Consider the following 20,101-nt stretch of genomic DNA (forward strand, 5'->3'; position numbering starts at 1 on the left):
ACGCATTTATAGCCGCTGGTGTCGATTCACGCTTGTTTTCTCTCCGGCGTGGCAGATGTAAGGGCTGTCGGTGCTCCGGAAATGTGTGTACTGAAGGGCGTGATTATCAATTTTTTTGATGTCTCTTGTGATGACAACCATTGTTTGTATGGCATTATCTTGTTGGAGGGCACCCGATTTTTCTTCTTCGCAGATATTCTTGTTTTCCCTCAAAAAGAAAACTTCAAATGGTTTATGTTCGCACTCATTTGTAATATCCGTCTTAACGCTGTTGCTCCTTGCAGAGTCATTCATGTCTCCGAATTCGCGGGTTGTAGTCTCGCCATCGCCCTGCACCATCGTCACCTCACAAACTGCAGTTTCCACGCTGTTTGCTGGATTCATATCCGCACAGTTGTCATATCTCGGTTTTCTGTTCTTTTCAAACGCTGCAGCGGGCGAAATGACCTCCTGTCGGTGTTGCTCCCTAAACGCATGCATTCCCCGTCGCCGCAATATTTTAATTCGAGCATAGCAGACAAGCAGCGCAAAGGAGCACACAAAAAGTGGCACGACAAAAAAAAGAAATATGGCTAATGAATCCATAATATTACCAACAGTACATGAGGAGACGATACCAAGGGGTTCAGAGGAGCAAAGAGCGGTACAATTTGCGGAGCTCCAGCATATTTGAGAGGAAAAAAGCTGCACTCCCTTCTTACCAGACGTCAAATTAAAATGCACTGTTGCCACATTATCAAAAGCAATAAACCCTTCTCGCGCCTTCAAGGACTTGTTTCGACCGTTAATGCTGGCACTAAATATTCCATTTCTGTCGTCAGTATCACACATTCCCTTAAGATATGTGATGTCGTACTCGATGCCAATCCACTCACCGCGAGAAATAGACTTGGCCAAAAAATGATTGGAATCAATGTGACATCGGCGAGGAAAGACACCCGTTTCTGATACGGCGCCGTGCAAAAACAGCAGCGCAAAAAAAATAAGCCTTCTAACGTTGAGCATCGACACCTGTCACCCGGCCCCCCTACCACCACCACCTCCTCCTCCTCCTTGCTGTTACGTATGAGAGGCACAATCCAATTCCCTCTCCTCCCCCCAGAAAAAAGAAACCTCAAATTGTATCTTTACTTACTCCCCTCAAATAAAACCCTGTTTCCCAGAGGGTTCCCTCTTGTTTTGTTGTTGTTTCAAGTTAGCCGCGGCAAAAGAAAAGGAAAACAAATGGAAAGCGAAATAATGAGTTGATCTCAATATATATATATATATAAATGTTTGTGTGTGCGTGCACTGTTGTGCTAAAATGTGAGATGATTCTCATGGCCATTCCCCCTTCCCCCAGAAAAAAAAATTCAATAAAAGCGCCAAAAGAGGCCGTTGAGAAGAGAGTGAAAGCAAATGTGCGTCACGGCTCCCAGCCCCTTTCCAACCCATTCGCACCGAGTCACTCCACTTGGCTGGGAAGACCGAAGAACCACCACAATAACAACAACAAAAATAAGTCAAAAAAAAAAACTTAAGCTTTCTTTTTGGCAATCATCACATTATGATGCTTTTTTTCCCCTTCTCTTTTTCGTCAACAATTCACTTCTCAGGATTTTTCAGCTGTAACGCAACACTCGGTGGAAAAAGAGTAATCACGGCTCTCTCACAAGAAACATAGAAAAAATTGCATGTAGTAATTGCGGCAGGATGCACCCATCACCACTTCAAGCTCCTTACACCCCCATTGTTCAATGTCGCCTCAAATTCTTGTTGACGATCATGAAAAACGCAGCACCAGAGGGGCGTTCCGACCCTTTTCTCCACCTCCCTAAAGGCAGCGAGGGAGAAGCAAAGCGGCTCACCCTCCTTGCGATCAGGAGCGCCCGTCACATCCACTCTCGATTCAGTCCCGCTGGCCCGCTGCCCCACGCATGAAAACAAATAACTGCCAAATATGGCCTTTACAGCGGCAATTGTTTCCAGGTTAGAAGTTAGATTACCACTTCTCACCTGGCCGCCGCCGTTGAGACAGCCGTCTGGGCACGCCATCAATTCAATAAAAGTATAGGATGAAACCGATGCCAGCTTCCGTTTCAGGCCCCGTACAATGTTTTGTATGTGTTGGAATCCGTAGGCAACACAATATACTTCGCCGGGATTGCTGGGGCTTGTCGCCACGTGATGGTTGGCATTCCGCTTCATCTCATAGAGAATGTCGTCTCGTGAAAATGACAAATTATGTACATTTTCAGCCACGTACTGCATCGCAAAACGGTGGTAGCCGCCGCTTCCTTCCATATTCGCCGCAAGGACGCTACTCGATTCCTTCAGCAATGGGGGAGGAAGGAATTCAAAACTGGAGTTTAACGGAGCTTCCCAGGGGATAGAGGCGTCTGTTTCCATCATCCATTCCATAAGTTCTTGCGTGCTCAGTACAAAATCCGTATAACGTTCATTACCGTCAATAGATGTATCCCTCGCCGCCTCCAGTTTCCGGTCAAAACATGGTTGGACTGAGATGTGGCATAATTGTGGGAAGACCCGTTTGGCATAGCAGCCTGCGATGCCCTGAGGAGACATCACCGGGCACAACAACGGAAGAATCGCAGAGCCCTGCTTCTCGCAGTAGCACACCCAACCTGGACAGGCCGATACAATCATCGGTAATTTGTCCCTCGCATGCTGTAGCCTATGACAATACTCCTGGGCTGTCTTCTCAACGGAAATATGTTGAGCCCATCGGAGATCTGAAACGTACTGAGATTTTAGGACGGTGCGGAAAAAACCACTTATGATGTGGAAGGCCCTTCGAGAATCGACCTTCAAGTGGGCGGCGATAGAGGCGGCTGACTGATCACTGATGGTAACAAGAAAAGGACGGTCCAGTTCGGAAGCGCGGACTTTAATAATTTCAGCACGACTTTGAGAAGTAACAAGAATCGTCTCTGCCGTCGTGACACATCCGCTGCAAGCCAAACAGTCCTGGAGTGTTATCTTCACCACCTCGTTGCCGGAGGCATGGCGTTGAACCGAGCCGTCTGCGCCACGCTGTAGCCTCGTTGGGAGAGTGCACGCCTCTGAGGGGGCGATGTAGTCCATCCCCGCCAACATGAGAGAGGCGGAAAAGTTAGAGGTCGACATGAGGACGCTCCTGTCAACAACTCCGGTGCGGAAAGAAAAAAAAAAAAGACAACAGAAGGAGACTGAAGGGTCAAACACAAAATTCATCGCAATAAAGAGGCCTCCGGAAACAGGACGACGCACGTTGACGCCACACGGCACCAAATGCCCTGGAGAAGCAATAAAGTGGAAAAAAACAACTAAAAAACGTCTTGCCAGACGGAGAATCCTCCTCCCCCTCGCACACACGCACACCCACACAACAGCTATCATGGAAATAGTTCCACAAATAAATAAATAAATAAATAAAAATGAAGGTGGGAACCTAAGAAAAAAAAACCCACCAACGACAACAAGAAAATACTCAATCACAAAAATAAAAGTAAAATAAAATCGGCGAGCTGCAAATATATACATATATATTTTTTAAAAAAAGTAAATATCAGTACAAGATAGAGGAACAACGGCAACAACAACAAAAGAAAAAAAACTGTCATCGGCATCATCTCTCGTTTTCTTCGACGCTTTCCCACAGAAACATACAATTAAATACATGTGCAGAGAGTCAGTGAGTGGGTCGTGAGAGCCCCTCATCCCTGCAAGCTCACCAATCGTTCGTCGTTTTTCTCGCACATTCAAAGAATATATAATTTTCCCTTTTTTTTTTCCTTTTTTTTTTTATTTTGTTGCCTTTTCTTTTCTTTTCTCGGTGGGAAGGGAATTTAGTTCCTCTTCCCTCGGAGTCCTCTATAGCACAAACGGCCCAACAAAGAAAGTAAAGAGGTTAATACGTAACAGGAAGCAGCAGAAGAAAGAAACAAACACACACACACACAAAAAAAAAAAAATTAAACGTAATGGATGAGATACATAAAAAAAAAACAACAACAACAACAACAGAAACGGCGAGTGCTCGACGTTCCAACAGACGCTTTTCCATCTAAACTGAACTAGGAGTAACATGTATGCAAATATGAAAAACCACCCATTGCTTTCAGATACTCCCCGTGAGACTTCACTTCTCAAACCCGCACCGCATCTCTAATAACGTACTTTGAGGCTCAGAAAGAACACCTTCGTTGACATGCATCACATCCACGCACTCCGCGTGCAAATCATCTTTCCTGTCGTACTCGATCCCATAAGTGGGACGCATAAGATGAAGATGAGCCTCAAACTCTTCCAATCGCTGAATAAATGCCAGGTTAAGTGAGATGCAAGGCCGTTTCATACGCACATTTTCAAACGCCGTTCGAAAAGACTGCCCTTCAGAGGCCATTATGTACGCAATCACTATTGCCGCACTGCGGGAAATTCCGCGGCGGCAATGCACTAAAATCCTGCCCTGATGAACGGCGCTACGAATAAACTCAAAGGCCTCATCAAAATATCGCTCCAAATCCTCATTCTGGCTATCGCTCAGCGGGATGCACTTACTCTTCACAAACTGTATGGATTTCATCCGGCAAAGTTCCTCCTCCGGAATTAACTCACGCGCCACATTTAATACATGAGTGATGCGATGCCGGCGTAGCAACTGTTCATCCGCGGCATCGCGCCACGTGCCAATAAAAACCCTATTGTTGATGTCGGTGATAGGGTGGCACGCGGCGGCATTACACACCTCTTCGTTTTCAACGTCCATTATCACGTCTGTGTACTGCCGGACAATATCCAGGTTAAATGCAGGAAGCATATTCGTCGCCATCTTCTTCCTGCAGCGCGACATCATTCTCACAAAACAACAGCCGTATGGTTACGCACACACACACACACACAAACACAAAAACTCCCAATACACACAAATAATAACAATAATAATAATAATAAAGCAAAACAATAAAAATAAATGGTCCTTCTCCCTATATTTTCTCTCCCAGACCTCTCAAAGTACAAACAGAACACACAACGCAAAGAGTAGGTAAAAGTAAATATCCTTTTCCTTCTCGCCAAACAGCAACAAAAAAGCAGTCACGCAATCAACGACTTATGGACTGCCTATATATATATGTATATACAAAATGTAAAAAAGGAGACGCTGGAAGCCTGCACTGCGTCAGCCACTTCTTGGGTGTATTTTCGTGGCAGGCACCTCTATTGATCAAATACAATATTCACTAAGAGAGCGTAGAGGATAAAATTTCCACGCACCTCGGGACAACTTTGCGATATTCTCTGTCTTTCCTTACCTGTTAATGTTGTCCTATTGTTATTTAATGGTGCTGGCTCCTTCCTTTGCGTCTTTTGTTTGGGTTTACACCGTGCACTTCCTGCTCATGAAAAAAAAAAAAAAAAAAAAGGAAACAACAAGAATAATAATAAGGTAAAATAAAACATAAAGACAAGAAATATTTAAGAATGAAGAAAGTCTGAGTGGGTGTAAAAAATAAATAAATAAATAAAGAGAGAGCAGGCAACAAACTCTTTTTTTGTTTTTTTGTTTTTCATTTTTTTTGCTTTTCGTGCCAAATAAAAATAAAAAAAAATGAAAGAGTGGCACATATGTCCAGAAGATGGAAAAAGAGGAACACGCGTCCCCTCTCCTCTGAGCCCTCAATACAATGGAAGCGCCTCCCGACCTTTATTATTATTTTGGGCTTACACGCATAAAAAAGTAATTAAAAAACGGTGTAGAGGGGAAATGAGGCAGTTTACTGCGCACCCCACAATAACACCTTGCCGCCATCAATCATTAGCATCCACGTCGCCTCTTTCCACATCATCCCAGCGGTATGGAAAGTCGCATGCTGTCCACGAGACAACGTGTCCAATCGTCCGTCGGGGTGTTCCCCAAATTCAGATCGGGCGCCGTGTCGTCGCTCGCCGCCGCCCTTTCGGCCAGGAGTGCCTCCAACTCGGCAAGTCGCCCCAGTCGCTTTTCATCAACAGCAGACTTCAAAGCAGGGTACGCCGCCGCCCGGACAGTGCCGCAGTGTTCACACTGAGGGACCTGCGCACTTCGGCTGTGACCCCCGCAGCGACCACAACGCCACGGGGAATACGGCAGCGCTGGGGAGTCTGCCGAGCGTCGCGTTCCACAACCGCGGCGCTGGCAGACACCATTCCAGCTGTTGTTTACCGACAAACACACAACACAACGCCATGCACCGACCTCCATTGCAGGAACGGCAGGGTGCAGAAAGAGACAATGGGGACAGTTGAACCCTCGCACCAACCGGCCCTCGCAGTTCACGCAAACCCATGCCTCATGCTTCTCAAACAGAACCGGATCAATCCGTAACGCCCCACAACTTCCGCACGCCTCAATAGACTCGCGCCATGGAGGATGCAGAGTGCCCTCATTATCGCGATGATGATGCTGGCGTCCACACGCGTGACATAACCAAGGGCAATCCGGTAGGCCAGTAAGAAACTGACGAATAACCCCCAAAGTCCGCTTACAATTCTGACACCCTTCAACATCACTGGGTGTTAGCCAGTGACAAAATGGGCAGCGCAGCAGTCGGCGTTTCCAGGCAGCAACGTCACGCGGGTGAAATCCGTTGCACGATGGGCAGATATCCCCCACCGCCGTTGCTGTTGTCGCCGGCACCAGACGACGCGGCTGCAATTTCCATTCCGTGCCACAACTAACGCACTTGCAAAATGCGTGCTTCCGCCTCACACTGCATGCCCAGCACCACCGTCGAAAAGGGCTGTTCACCTCACCGCATCCACATCTCCACTCAAAGTAACTAGTTGACCAACCTTTGTTAGCAAGACCGCAATCACTACAGATTCCTCCTCCAGTGGCAGCATCACCACCCAGTGGAGAGTAGGAGAAACAGCCCTCACAGTACCACAGAAAGGGCGTCACTGGCAAATTATTCCAACCGGAAGCCGTGTCAGCACCTTCTGCTGAGATCCGGCACGAATGAGGACGGTGACAATCAATGCACTTATCCATGTAATCGCCCGAATTCGAGCACCATGAGCAATGCGGACAGGTCCACTCATGTTCCACCAAATTCCGCGATACGCAACCTATACAAGAAACATGCCCTACCTGAACAGAGTTCACAGTCTGACACCCACATCGCCAAGTTGAAAACGAGTTTCCACCGACTCGGCTCGAAGGCAACAATGACGACAAAAACTGCGACGATGGAACGTCACAAATGTTCAAACGTAGCGGACGACCAATGAAAGCTCCCCAGTTTTCCAAATCAGTGGTATAACGTTCCACTGACTCCGGTATCGTCACAACTACCTCAAGTGCAGCTTTTACACGTGCACCCAAGTTCAACAAACCATAACGTGTGGCAAAATAAGGATGACCATAGCTCTTTATTACGTCATACATTTCACTGCCAATAATTTTGCGTGGACTAAGAAGTATTTCCAGTTCATCATGCCAAAATTTTTGTTTAATGCCTTCACTCCCAGTATGAGTTTCAAGAGAGAGAAGCATCTCGGTAACAACAGCTACCGTACACACATCCAGAAGTCCACGCATTGGACCAAAATGCAGTCGTTTGCATTTGGCCAACATACTCTCTACTCCTGTATCGCGAAGAAGCCTCAGTAACCCCCATGCAGTCCCAGAAGCGACATTATCGTCATCGTTTACATCACCCTCATTCCCACATTGAGCGTGAAATAAACGCATCACATGAAGAATGGCCTCCCGGTATCGATCGCCCTCTGAATTGTCATTCTTCGCAAAGACGCAAACATTCATAAGTAGCGTAACAGGACGTGTCAGTGCCGTGCTGACGGAGGCTCCCTTCCAGCGCTGTTGGCGGAACAATTTCTGGAATGAAAAGGTAGCGTACTCTAGTGTACACGCCCATCGCTTGTCACGCTCCACCCCCGACTCGCGACGACCAGGGATGGTCAAGTAATATTCAAAAAGCTCTGCGTCATGCAACAAAGCAGTGCCATCTACCGGCATAACAAGTTCCTCACCGTCTACCACAGCACGAAGCAGCTCTGCGTATTGCATAAGACGATACTGTTCCACATATGACCTTCGAAGCTTACGAAGAAGCACAGGCGGCATGCGAGTCACAATGAGACCATCATCTAGTGGAGGTAATAGTTGTTGCACACGCGCAACATCGATATAATAATCACGCATCATCGTAAGAATCTCTCGATGGGCACTATCAAAGGTCCCAGTTTCTGTAAAGGCAGGATTAGAGGACAACGCAAAAAACACCTGATGCCAGTAATGCAGATTATCGCTCGGGTCATTCGGTTTTTCGTGCTCAATCACTCCCCGCCATGCAACGGGTGGCAAGGTCCGCAAGGCAGAAATGTCCCCTGGTGGTGGTGGTGGTGATGATGATGATGATGATGATGATACAGATACCGTGCCATCTCCCCATAGCCACGGCAACCAGTCAAGATGCACAGAAGGAACTAAAAAACGCGCTATTTCTTGACGCGTATGCCTATCTTCCAGCACACCGCGGCGGTGTAACAACAGCAGTAGGGTAACAAGAAGAGGACGATTGGCATTGTTGAGAAGTGCCTCCGGCGACTGTTGCACTAACGCTGTACTCGTGGTAATTGTAACAGGATAAAGCTCGGCGTCATCGCAGTCTGCCTGCATAACAAGAGCCATGTCGTTCGGCGGAGTATTCTTATGCGCACCACGTGCTGGCAGAAACCGTCGCACGACGAATTGGCATTTTGCGGCTCCCAGAGGTTTCCTCAGCATGTAAGGAGCACTTTATAAGGAACAGAACAAAACAAATTATAAAAAATGTAATAATAATAATAATGATAAATAAATAAATAAAGAAAAAAAAAAAAGAAACGAGTAAAAACACTCTCAGTTTATCAACGCTCTCTTATTCCTTCTCTCACATGTCTCCTCCTCGCTCTCATACACTCAAAACCAAACAATTAAAATAAAGGCACAAATCACGCACCCTATAGTACGGCATTTCAGCCAAACCTCATTTGGACAATAAAGAAGGGGTCTAAAACACCTTCTCTGCCAAAATATCAACTCGGAAAAGTATCCCACTGCTGACTGCACTGCCGCGGACACGGAGCAGGAAACACACACTGCAATTCAAAAATAGATATAACGATATTGTGCAAGCATATGTATATATTAACCCACAAGCAGGTAGAGTAATAATATAAATGGGAAAAGACATTTCAATAAGAATTTGATGTGCTGTTGACAAGCCCTGCCATATTCATGTCTCCCTGTTTATCAGATAAGTAACTAAAGTGGTGGTGATGGCGGTTTGATTCGCGATGCTGCAGTTCATTATCGATAATTTTGCCTGACGATTGCTGATTGAAGCGACTGAAGTTCATGGTGAGGGGTGGCGTTAAGGGTGTCACGGTGTCTTCTGCCAATTTATTTTCCGTTGGCGTTCCTCTTGCAGTAGTGCTTAGGCGTCGCTTCTGATCTTCACATGTGGTCAGCAAAGCAAAACGCGACTCCCGTACACGCGACTCCCCCGTAGAAGATCTATCTCTAAAAGGCTGTTGCGGTAATTCCGTTTGAAGTAATTTCAAAAACAAATCATTATCATTATCCCCATCATCCACGTTCTCTACAAAATGAAGCTGCTGCTGGATACTCGGATTACGGCCAAAAACGCCGTCAAGAATATGACGCATCTCGGGGCCGTAAATTTGAACAACCTCCTCCTCGCGCCGCGACAACTGAAGCCTCTTCTTCTCCATTATTTGCTCTTCTAGAGCCCTCTTCAACTCGCGTTGATTCTGCTGTTTAGCCTTTCGCATCCGCAATTTCTGCCGTTCAACAAGCAGATCTTGGGCATTGCGTGCGTGACGAAGAGCTTCATCGATGCCGTCCACACCACGGGGAAGCACGCCATGCTTATAAAGTTCATGTTGCCGTTTCACTTGATTTGCACGCCCCCCTTTAGAAACATCGCTGTTCACATTATAATGTTCCGCCCATGGCGGTGTTAAAACATACCTTCTCGTTTCTACAGCGGGCACAGGCTTGGGATTCGACACTGGGGCTTTGCGTAGAACCTCTCGACGGCTGCTGGGTGGAACAGGCGGCATACTTCCGGCCTTATCTCTACGTAATGGGGGACCCACAACCGGCCGCCACACCTTAAATCGCTCTTCGTCAGAAATATCCTCTGATTCAGAGTCGTCATGGCCCAGTTTCTCTTCCTGCCTTTTTTCCCGCTGTGAACGGCAAGTGGCCGCATTGCCTTCCACGTCCTTTTCCTCGCCATCCGAGTCACCCTCATACTTCCCCCGCCCAAACCAGAAAAGTCCGTATTTGTCGGCAGCGTCACGCACGTAGGATCTCGGTTTGGGCGCCCGACCACGAAGCAAAAATTGCTCCCGCATGCGGTTTTTTCTCTCTTGAGCAAGATGACCAACATACTGAGCCTCATCTAACACCCGATGTCGCTGCTTTTCCAACGACTGTCTCTCCTCTTCTGTCAACTGATTTTCGTCCTTGAGGGAGGAAAGTTGCAGGTACCGCAGAAGGTCAAACTCCTCCACATCCACCAACTCCATGCTTTGGGGGCAATCACTCGAGCACTTTTTCTCTCTTCTCTTTCGTCGTTCCACAATACAGGAAGAAAGGTTTCCTGCAGGACGCAGAGGCTCTCTTCCTCAACTTTCTATTCTTGCGGGAACGGGACCTCTGCGTGTTGCGCGCCTTCCGCAAATTCAATTCATAAGGATAGAAAAAAAAAAAGTTGGGAAGAAAAAAAATAGCAAGACGCCGCACAAAAATAAATGAATAAGGAAAAATGCCGCCACTTCCCAGCAAAAGAGCAGTTAACGCAACGTCGCCCCCTCGTTTTTTTGCTTTTTGCTTTTGTGTGCGTCTCTGTGTGTCCCTGTTTGGAGATGTTATTATTATTATTATTTCGCCGCTTTCTCCACAGAACTCTTGGATCAGTCTGAGTCGTCCCACTCGCTGCGCTCCGTCGGCTTCACCTCAACACGCTTGTCGTACTCGTAGCCAGAATCGCCGGGCCGCACAACTTTTTCCAGAAACTTCTCCTCCATCTTAGCCTTAAACTCCTGCAGAGTAACATCATCGGCGTCGTTGAGGTCCACATTATCCAGAGCGGCCTCTGGGTCACGGTAAAGAAGCCCTACATCGGCCTTGTTCAGAGCATTCAAGGGCTTCTGCGTCCTGTCCCTTCTTCTATCCAATTCTATTGCCGAAGCAAGCGCAGATGCCTGCTCTTTTTGTTGCTGTTTTTGCGGGTATTCACGACCATAATGACAATCCTTCATCGTGCTGTTCGAAGAGTGCCCTATGTCGCCGTCCTCTACGGCGTGCTTCATAAGGCTCTGAAGATGCACGAGACATGTGCGAAACCGTTCTTCGCTAAGCAGAGCACCATGTGTGCGTGCAAGGCGTCTGGCGATGGGTGCTGTCGGCCCAGTTTCGTGGAGAATACCGTCCAAATGAATGCGGCAACGCCACTTTTTTTCAGAACGCGTGTACAGAATGTCTATTTGTGCCGGCCGAGCACGGAGCCCAATAATATTTAGCGAAACGGATCCATTTCCATCCGTGTCAAACGTCCACCACTGCGACGGCGTCAGGGCATCCAGCACCGGGCGCTCTATAAGATCATCAACAAGTTCTTCCACAGTAACTGTGGCAACATCCAGCGACGCAAGCTCCTGTACGCGGTATTCGGTAAACCTCGCAAGTGCCTGACTTGGCACAGAAACGGTAAGCATCGCCGCACACGTTTGAAGTGCGTCCGCGTATTCCTTCGCCACACAACCCGCGGGGTACAAACTGCGCGTCACCACCTCAGCCTCCTCCAAGACCACCCGTTGAGACTCCTTCAGGCGCCGCCGCAAATCCCTATAGCGCGTGTTCATTTCCCGATACCATTGCGTGTTCAACAACGACGATGGGCTTCTGGCGATGAGGAGGTCTTCGCTGCTGCACACACATCGAGTACGTAGAGTCAGCTCACGAAACGCCACATCCGGATCACTTTTGTGTTTGTCATATAGGTGGTACACGAGAATCCACAGCTCCGGTCCCAGGTCTGTCAGGGATATGTTCTCACTCATCACGCACCTGTACTCGGCACCCTTTAGGGCCTTTGACCAACCTCTTTCAGACACTGTAAAAAAAAAAAAAAAATCAAGACGAAACCACACACGCACGCACACAGAAACATACACACCCCTCCAGCAAAGGGAATAAAAATAAAAATGTAAAGGTCAAATGGGTGCAATGAATGGAGCATCCCATACACGGTCGTCATATAGAAGTGGAAAAAACAAACAAGAAAAAACGGGTTGATACAAAAGGGATAATGATAGCTAACGTAATGGCGTAGCTACCGTGTTTGCCGCCTCGGCCTTTTTCTTCCGCGCCGTGCATATGTGTTGTTTGCAGCTCCACGAAGAACCGGCGGATCCAGCCATGATAACATCTTTAAACGCACCATCTCCCGTTGACGATAGCCCTCATGTTGACTAGAAGCTCTACGGTTTGCGTCAATGCGTGCAAGCATAGAAGTGGTACTTGCCACAAGACGCAGAGCCTTGGGTCGCATCTGCGGCGGGTGGTTGACAACAAGGTCCGAGTTACTGAGAAAGCCCGTTGTTCTAATTAGAACCCCAGAGGAGTCGGCGCGTTTGCTACCTAACCGTGCCAACTCAGTGGAGTCCATCGTGGAGAGCGCACTTACACCACCGGCGATGGCAAACAGTTGTGACGTAATACCCGTCCCCAAAAAGGCGCAGAGATTTGGGCAGATCAGAGGCATGGAGCGTTGAATATACTCCAGAAATGTCTGTTTTGCAGCCTCGAGAATGTCAATCTCCTGGCAAGCCTCGACTACACGATGCAGCTCCTCCTCACTCAGCTCCCTCCCCGCAGTGGTAGAGGCGCACGCAATCACAACCGCAGTGAGCTGCGAAGGTATCAACTCGTCCAGCTGGTCAATGACAACGGAGAGATCCATGTTATTTTGAATCAAGCGCACGATACGGGCATAAAGCACACTGTCGGAGAAGAACATAGCCAACTCCGGGAATCTTTGTCCATAGTGTGCCCGCAGGTACACGACCGCTTTGCTCTTCTCCACCTCAATACGCAAAACAAGAGTACTAGAATCAATTACAAATTGGTACTCAGGATCCTCCGGCAGGATGGTCTTCTTCACCACCTCTTGTTCACTGTAGTCGCCCAGCTTCTGCAACATCCGACTCATGTATGCTGAACGTAAAAGGAGGGTCACCTCCTTCACGCTATCGAAGCGAAGTGCGTCGTCATCAGATGCGATTTTCTGCGCTGTTGCAAGCGTCTCTTCGGCGTATATATCCGCTGCGTCCTCCGCTTCGCCATATTGTTGCGGCTCTTCGGCAAATTCTTCCCAGCCCCCCTCATTCTCATCCATCTTGATCCGGCTGCATTAAACAAAATGCAAAGAAATTTTTAAAAAATAATCGTGCATAAAATGAGGTGCGCAAGGAGGAGAAGAGCAAGAAAACGGGAACAAGACAGTGCTGAACCCAAAACTAAAATAACAACAAGATAATTTTTTAAAATGTAAAAAAATTAACAAGTGTATGTCACGCCGCCTCGTGTTCTTTTCTCGTCCCCACTTCGCCCGCTCGCCATCTTCCTCCGTCGTCTTCTTCCACTGTATATGCGAAAAAAAAAAAACAAGGGAGAGAGCGCATGAAAGCCACGGCAACACAATCACAAACAAAGAAAAAAAAAGGGGGAGTCAGTAGCCATCATCATGGCTGCTCCAGCCGCTGCTGAGGGAGGCCTCCGCGTAATCCTCGTCGTACCACAATTCCCCGTAACACCCCTTAGGGCGTCGCACCATGTTATTCTCGTCCTCTGAGTCGGTCCGCACACTCGCGTTGCTACTCGTGCTCTGTTCATCTGGGTACTCATTGCCCGAAAAGTCTGCTGCGTTGCTGTCATACTCATCATCCCTGCGATGGTCGGGATAAATGTACAGTTCCGGCTCGCAACCAGCATCCTCCTCCAGCAGAAAAGGATCCTGCCCATGGTCCCGCAGCATGGCATAAAGTGAGATTTCCCCTTCGCAGTCGTCTGTGCGACCGCCACCTTCTGCAGACTGTGGCCCCAAAGACAAGATATACTCTGGTGTCGTGTCATCGCGACATCGCTTGCGATGCGCACGGTACCTCCCTGAGCAAAAATTAGGCGTGACGGCCCCGCCGTCCGCTTCAGGTCTTGTAATAATCAAGTCGTCAAAGCCAAATTCATCGTCAACTGCCCCTTCTCCCTCCTTTTGTTCCTCCGGTTCGTCTTCCTCCGCCGCAACATCCTTATCGAGAATGTAGAGAAGCCAGTCCTCTGTACCTCGTGTTGAAATGGCGTTCCCGTCAATCTTTCGACCGTTCTTTTCAAGTATGGGAAGTGAATTGGGCTCCCGCTTTCGTTCCTCTGTCGTGCAGTCCACCACCATGCAGCCAGGGAGGTTCCATAAACGCTCAACAGACAGCAGCGGCGTTGGTGTGGGAACGACCTCGTCGTGTGTGTCGCGTGGATCATCTGTTGTGGAGGCTGAGAGTCCCACTTTTGAAAGCAAACGAAAATGCAACGCGCACGGACGCTGCTCTGTGCTTAACAACGTCGACGATGGCGAGGCCACAACACCAAGTGCGCGCCTCACCACACTGTTAGCATCGCCCCTGTTGTCCAGACAAATCCGCAGGCGAGGCGGGGCCGTGTCCTCCGCACTACCGCTCTCATGGCTGCGCAAACGCTTCATGCGCATGTACACATCCCGTGAGCGTGACGACAAGCGACCCTGCGACCCTGTCGCTTGTTGAACATTTCCTTCGCACCCCGTCATTACCCCGCATACATCACACCACGCGTCCCTCCTCCTTATGGTACCTCATCATCAGTCAAAGAAAAAGAAAAGGAAAAAAAAAACACCGATACATAAAGAGAGAGAGAAATAAATAATAAAAAAAACATGGAATGGGCAAATTACAAAGAAAAAAAAAAATAGAGGTGATGCCACAATAAACAAACGTCATCGCGATAAAAAAAGAAATAAAAAAACATTCGCATAAGCAGAAACCCTAAAAAGAAGTAATGAGGGACAACAGATACGTATATATATATATATAGATATATTCTTTCGTTTATTGTCCACTCTTCGTCTGCTGGTTGGCCTTCGCTGAGAGGGGAAAAGAACAGACAAGGAAACACAATCCCACGTACATGCATTGACTTGCCCTCGCTCTCCTCCTCCCATTCTCTCCTCTATCTTCTCGTACAATCCCACATCTTCTCATCGGGTCATTATTCCCCTCCCAGCTCCTGCAGTCAAAATAAGGGCGCGGGGAAATAACGTCCAAAGAAAAACACAAGCACAAGGAGAAAAAAATATTGTGGGGAGGTGCGAGTTGTTACCCCCACCCTCCCAAAAGAAGAAAGAAAAAAAAAACTTGAAAAATTCCTAATTCTTACTACGGCTGCCCTTGAGGCGCATGTCAGTCCGACAACTTTCTTTTTTTTTTTCGCTTTTCCAACACTTACTTAAATAGAAAGACCAATTCTTCAATATTCGTAACGGAGGTAAGAAGTTCTCCCTCCTGTGACAGTAATGCGATACACGGCAAGAGACGCAAAGCCAAGGAACACTAATCCAAGGGCAAAAAGCCCTCCAGTTGTGAGAGGAAAAAGGTTCATGAAAAATTCTTGAAGTGGTTCCTTGCATGTGGCGTTGTAAATGTTCGATGAATTGCACCTGGGTGCACATGTGAGCGACGGCCAAGAAACAGGCTGTAGTGTATTCGGGTCAAGCGTCGTCACTCCGTCCTCGGCGAGCAAATAGCAGGGGGAGACATCGGGCAAACGCTCTGCCGTCACGTTGCTGACACAACAGTGAGTAGAGGCAAACCCCGAGCAATGTAGCCAACATTGCAAGTCGCATATTCTGCTTGGGGTATTCGACACAGCTCGCTCCCAGTAAAGAGCCAAGGAGTCATCGGACGAAACCACTTGAGTGTACGCGATCACAACCGTCACACCTGTCCCAAGAACCACAAAGGCCGCTATTACAAGAAGCAGAGAGAATAATGCAGAACAAATTTTTGTCTCTCGCCATGCCGAGACTCCGCCCACGATTCCCATAACCACAAAGAATATTCCGGGAACTAGCAGAAAAAGAATCAAAGTTTTGCAGTCATGACAGAAATTCAGTTCCTTTGATTTGCTCCCCCCAATGGCAATGACAGCAGACATAGCGACACCCAGGAGAATTAAAAAAGCGGAGAAGCATGCCGTGCTGAAACGATGATAAGTGCAGTTATTAAGCCTGTTTTGTGGCGGCCGCTCGCCATATAGCCGGTTGTACGCATCGCTCGTCCAGTCAACCTCCTCATCAGGAACGTACATTTCCATCTCCTGCGGTCGCCCCTTCTCAGGGGTGGAGATACCCAGCAATTTGGCGTGCATGCAGAAAAAGTATAAAATAATTATATATAAAAAAAAAAAAACAGAACACAAAAGCAACTGGAATCTTCCTTTTTTTTGTTTCCTTTCCAGGAAGGTGATGTTGTGTTTTCTCCCTCTCTTTTGAAGGCACAAAGGCAACAAAAATAAATGCAGGAAGAGGAGAGAGGAAAAAAAAAAAAAAAAAAAAAAAAAACATGATAAAGGGGGAAAATAAAGCCTGATAAAAACAGAAACAGCAACAACAACAAAAAATAATAATAGGGATAAAATCAACAAACTTCAGCAGCCAAAAACAATTGAAAACTGTCAAATCGCCTTATTTACACCTCCGTCTCCTGCACACTCCTCCAAATAACTTTCAAAATCCCCTGTCACGTATTCCGCGACAACGTAACACAACTGGTGTAAATTCCCTTCTTGAATGCGCCGAAACGCCTCCGCTGGCTCCACGCAATCATCGTCTTTCAGCAGACGAAAGTACTGTGCGGAAGAAAAAAATGACGGACGAAACGACTCCGCCTCTTCTCTTGACACCGGAAAAACCCGAACATGTGGCCAGGACGCATGGGCGTCTCTCACATTCGCTCTTGAATTAGACACCTCTGGAAGCCTAACAGCAACAAGAAGACGGAATTTTTGCACGTCACACTTGAGGCATGATACCAACGCCGTAAGTCTCCATGTCTCCCGCAGTGCCTGAAATACAGTGAGGCCGGGACGCAACGAGCAGCGTAAGACCGTACCAACAGCGGAAGGAAATGTATCTATTTCAATAGTTTCCATATCAACACCGAATTGCCGTGCCCCTTTCAAAGCATCCTTTAAAAGATCACTATAAGTTGTCTCAATACACGTTAGATCTTGAAGAGATTCAATCTCCACAATAAATTTATCCCCTGGGTGGCCTTCATACTTTTTCACAACCAATTTTGACTCTTTTCGCTCACGCCACCAGTGCCACACTCGCCTTAACATCCAAAAAGGAGACGATGCGTCATTGTCTGGTTCAGAAAGCCTTCTCCAACCATCAAACTCCGCGCAGCTGTAACGCAAAGCCGCCCCAAGCATTGCAAAGAGTGGCACAGGACTCAACCACAATACCCCAAAGGATCGAGCGTATGGGCCGCTGATGGACTTCCCAGGATCCCGAGAGGAGAAGTCTCCCATGGCATCCCATCTTTTTTCTTTGCCTAAAGAAAAGGACCGCGCTGTCGCGCAAAAACAACGTCGCAACGCATCATCCACGTCATCCAGATGGAGATCCGTTTTCATTGGAGAGGAAAAATCATTGACAGCTCCCACCATCCCCTCCGTATCGTGGGAAAGAATCTCCACCCGACCACCGTCTACGGTATAGCCAACACAGTGGCGCTCAAGCAGTGCACGTCCTCGTGACGCCTTCACCGCTTCTTCAGCTCCCCAAAAAGGATTTATCGGCTCTCCATCCACTGCCAAAACAGAGCGGTAAACCGCACAGGGATTCCCCCTCAAATCTTCAAAGGCCAAAAGCACCTCTTGGCGAACAACGGCCTCCAAGTTGTTTGGTGTGATTTCCGTGACATCATGAAAAAACGCAACACGTGCGTCCTGCAGTTCCAACTCCTCAGCATTTATCAGCGGCCGTAAAGATCGTTCAAACAAACCCCACATCTGTTTAGGAAAATTCACTAGTATTAGACTCGGTCGCATGACATGATCATCTGCATCATTACTCACTTCTCCATTACAATTAGACGGTGGTCGTGACTTTCTCACGGATGGGGTGGTCCAAAAGAGTTGTGGTGTTCCCCTTCGACTTCCACGGTACATCGCGTAAATCACGTAGGCAGCAATGCTGCTGATACCAATACCTACAAAAACTCCTGGTCCGTCACTCGGCGAAAAGCCACCGTTTGCCGCCTCGTCCATTTTTGCAGTTTTATCTCGTGCCACACCGTCACCACCAATAGTTGGGCCGACTGCCCCAAAAGAGGGGGTGCGAAGCCAATCTCCGTCCATGATTTCTTCCAGCGTGTCGCTATGTGAACAAACTGCGGCATTTAGAAGAATGCATGACAACGCAAATACGTTAAAGGAAAACAAAATAAAATGAAATAAAAATTTTTTAAAGATGAATCAATGGACACACATGCCATAAGCATATATATATATATGTTTTCTTTTGATAAAAAGAAACTCATCAAAAATTAGGTCAAAAGAGTATTCACTTATTTACATAAAAACACGGTGGTGTAAACACATATATAGAGAAGGTTTTAATGATTTTCGTTGTCTGCTAAATGAAAAGCTTCCCTTACTCTTGGAAGTAGGCCCCATCAACCTCAGAGGACGTAAGTTCCTCATCCTCGTATGCACCATCATCATCATCATCATCATCATCATCGTCGTCGTCGTCGTCATTGTCATCATCAACTCCGTCAGTTTCATCATCACCATCACTTTCTTGTCGAGACACATTTTCTTTTTCTTCCACGTCATCTTCATTCTCACTTTCCCAGGTCTCTGACTCCTCATCGTCACTGTCACTTCCCAAGAAAACGGGTCCGATATCCATCGGTTGCGCATATGGCACCTTTGGCCGAACAAATAGCGTGCGCAGTAGCTCTCTTCGCTGCTCTATCGACAGCAACGTGGAAGTAGCAGTCGTCTTCTCTTTCCTTACCTTCTTCGCCTCCAGGCGACGCTCCTTCCGCGTTGAAAACGCATACGAACCGCCCATGACCGTTAAGCTTGGAGCATTGGGTGCATCTACATTTCCGAGAGTTGCAGATATCAGCGACCATGCACGCTCAATTGCCTCCTTTTTGACGGCGCTCGGGCCTTCACTATTGACTGTGAGAAGATGGAGGCCGCGAACCAGCAACGCCCCCATATGTTCATACTGAAGAGTGGTGTAAGAAACCTCCTGGGGCCATGGTTCTTCCATGGATGCCTTTATTTTCTCATCGCTTCCCAGTTCTTCACCTCCAACTTCTTGCCGCAGTCCAAGCACATCTTCTGTTGGCTTTTTCAAAAAAACGCCTGCATTTTGAAAAAAAAGTCCATCTTTCCCGCCCATCATGGTTGCCTCCAGTGTATAACTCATGCGTATCCCAAACTCTCGATACATTACAACCCGTCCTGTATTCCGCTTGCTCTTATGCACCGTAAAAGAACACTGTGACATAGCAAAGGCAGGGGAAAGAACACTCAAAAAACACGGAAGAATTTTTTCCACAGAAGAAGAGGCAGAAACCGCAGAAACCGCAGAAGCCGCGCTGGTTGACATTTGACGACGACTATCTAATGCGCAATTGCTAGGAGGGAATGCTGCTGCTGAAGATGGCACTGTTGCCGTTGATCTCTTAGCGGCGGATTTACTCTCCTGTACCTCAGCGCGGCGTGTGCATCCGTAGATAAGAAAGTTTTTGGCACGTGAATGTCCGTGAAGATCGGAAAAAAGGGCCACATGGCGCTGTTCTCGATGAATGATGTGATAAGTAAGTTGTTTCAGCGAATAAATCACAGGATTGTTCCACGGTTTTGGATCCGCGTAGTCCCGGTTTAGGTCTGCTCCTCCCAGTGAGCAACGATGGTTTCCGAGCACCACAC

General features: G+C 47.6%; 11 protein-coding genes across 11 annotated transcripts, besides 22 other annotated features; all 11 read right to left on the reverse strand.

Moving 5' to 3' along the window:
• Positions 1-12,916: a sequence feature (heterozygous, non-Esmeraldo-like haplotype).
• On the reverse strand, positions 7-1,005 carry Tc00.1047053503583.100 (hypothetical protein, conserved; the record flags this gene model as incomplete). Its single annotated transcript, XM_804804.1, has 1 exon — positions 7-1,005. One exon carries the CDS (start codon positions 1,003-1,005, stop codon positions 7-9), a length of 999 nt encoding a protein of 332 aa, XP_809897.1.
• Positions 1,253-1,273: a sequence feature (AT_rich).
• Positions 1,702-3,126, reverse strand: Tc00.1047053503583.90 (hydrogenase, putative; the record flags this gene model as incomplete). The annotated part of the gene is made up of 1 exon (XM_804803.1): positions 1,702-3,126. The coding sequence occupies one exon, from the start codon at positions 3,124-3,126 to the stop codon at positions 1,702-1,704; it is 1,425 nt and encodes a 474-aa protein (XP_809896.1).
• Positions 3,393-3,415: a microsatellite.
• Positions 3,511-3,548: a sequence feature (AT_rich).
• Positions 3,757-3,812: a sequence feature (A-rich).
• Positions 4,121-4,837, reverse strand: Tc00.1047053503583.80 (dual specificity protein phosphatase or MAP kinase phosphatase, putative; the record flags this gene model as incomplete). Its single annotated transcript, XM_804802.1, has 1 exon — positions 4,121-4,837. The coding sequence occupies one exon, from the start codon at positions 4,835-4,837 to the stop codon at positions 4,121-4,123; it is 717 nt and encodes a 238-aa protein (XP_809895.1).
• Positions 4,864-4,890: a microsatellite.
• Positions 4,910-4,935: a microsatellite.
• Positions 5,385-5,409: a microsatellite.
• Positions 5,486-5,508: a sequence feature (AT_rich).
• Positions 5,528-5,566: a sequence feature (A-rich).
• Positions 5,825-8,770, reverse strand: Tc00.1047053503583.70 (hypothetical protein, conserved; the record flags this gene model as incomplete). Its single annotated transcript, XM_804801.1, has 1 exon — positions 5,825-8,770. One exon carries the CDS (start codon positions 8,768-8,770, stop codon positions 5,825-5,827), a length of 2,946 nt encoding a protein of 981 aa, XP_809894.1.
• Positions 8,372-8,411: a microsatellite.
• Positions 8,804-8,881: a sequence feature (T-rich).
• Positions 9,220-10,581, reverse strand: Tc00.1047053503583.60 (uncharacterized protein; the record flags this gene model as incomplete). The annotated part of the gene is made up of 1 exon (XM_804800.1): positions 9,220-10,581. The coding sequence occupies one exon, from the start codon at positions 10,579-10,581 to the stop codon at positions 9,220-9,222; it is 1,362 nt and encodes a 453-aa protein (XP_809893.1).
• Tc00.1047053503583.50 (hypothetical protein, conserved) lies at positions 10,969-12,117 on the reverse strand (the record flags this gene model as incomplete). The annotated part of the gene is made up of 1 exon (XM_804799.1): positions 10,969-12,117. The coding sequence occupies one exon, from the start codon at positions 12,115-12,117 to the stop codon at positions 10,969-10,971; it is 1,149 nt and encodes a 382-aa protein (XP_809892.1).
• Positions 12,390-13,454, reverse strand: Tc00.1047053503583.40 (trans-splicing factor, putative; the record flags this gene model as incomplete). Its single annotated transcript, XM_804798.1, has 1 exon — positions 12,390-13,454. The coding sequence occupies one exon, from the start codon at positions 13,452-13,454 to the stop codon at positions 12,390-12,392; it is 1,065 nt and encodes a 354-aa protein (XP_809891.1).
• Positions 12,917-13,404: a sequence feature (areas merged during assembly that could not be assigned to a particular haplotype. This can correspond to areas where the two haplotypes were merged or to regions with more than two copies in the genome that were merged during assembly.).
• Positions 13,405-13,725: a sequence feature (areas merged during assembly that could not be assigned to a particular haplotype. This can correspond to areas where the two haplotypes were merged or to regions with more than two copies in the genome that were merged during assembly.).
• Positions 13,592-13,619: a sequence feature (AT_rich).
• Positions 13,726-13,893: a sequence feature (areas merged during assembly that could not be assigned to a particular haplotype. This can correspond to areas where the two haplotypes were merged or to regions with more than two copies in the genome that were merged during assembly.).
• Tc00.1047053503583.30 (hypothetical protein, conserved) lies at positions 13,788-14,894 on the reverse strand (the record flags this gene model as incomplete). The annotated part of the gene is made up of 1 exon (XM_804797.1): positions 13,788-14,894. One exon carries the CDS (start codon positions 14,892-14,894, stop codon positions 13,788-13,790), a length of 1,107 nt encoding a protein of 368 aa, XP_809890.1.
• Positions 13,894-20,101: a sequence feature (heterozygous, non-Esmeraldo-like haplotype).
• Positions 14,952-15,053: a sequence feature (T-rich).
• Positions 15,611-16,510, reverse strand: Tc00.1047053503583.24 (hypothetical protein, conserved; the record flags this gene model as incomplete). The annotated part of the gene is made up of 1 exon (XM_804805.1): positions 15,611-16,510. The coding sequence occupies one exon, from the start codon at positions 16,508-16,510 to the stop codon at positions 15,611-15,613; it is 900 nt and encodes a 299-aa protein (XP_809898.1).
• Positions 16,521-16,551: a sequence feature (AT_rich).
• Positions 16,678-16,703: a microsatellite.
• On the reverse strand, positions 16,817-18,508 carry Tc00.1047053503583.20 (hypothetical protein, conserved; the record flags this gene model as incomplete). Its single annotated transcript, XM_804796.1, has 1 exon — positions 16,817-18,508. The coding sequence occupies one exon, from the start codon at positions 18,506-18,508 to the stop codon at positions 16,817-16,819; it is 1,692 nt and encodes a 563-aa protein (XP_809889.1).
• Positions 18,572-18,609: a sequence feature (T-rich).
• Positions 18,804-20,101, reverse strand: Tc00.1047053503583.10 (zinc carboxypeptidase, putative; the record flags this gene model as incomplete). The annotated part of the gene is made up of 1 exon (XM_804795.1): positions 18,804-20,101. A coding segment is annotated over one exon (1,298 nt), but the record flags the coding sequence as incomplete, so codon positions are not given.
• Positions 18,847-18,948: a microsatellite.

Source organism: Trypanosoma cruzi, genomic scaffold (assembly GCF_000209065.1).
Source record: "Trypanosoma cruzi strain CL Brener 1047053517149 genomic scaffold, whole genome shotgun sequence".
Classification (NCBI taxonomy): Eukaryota; Euglenozoa; class Kinetoplastea; order Trypanosomatida; family Trypanosomatidae; genus Trypanosoma; species Trypanosoma cruzi.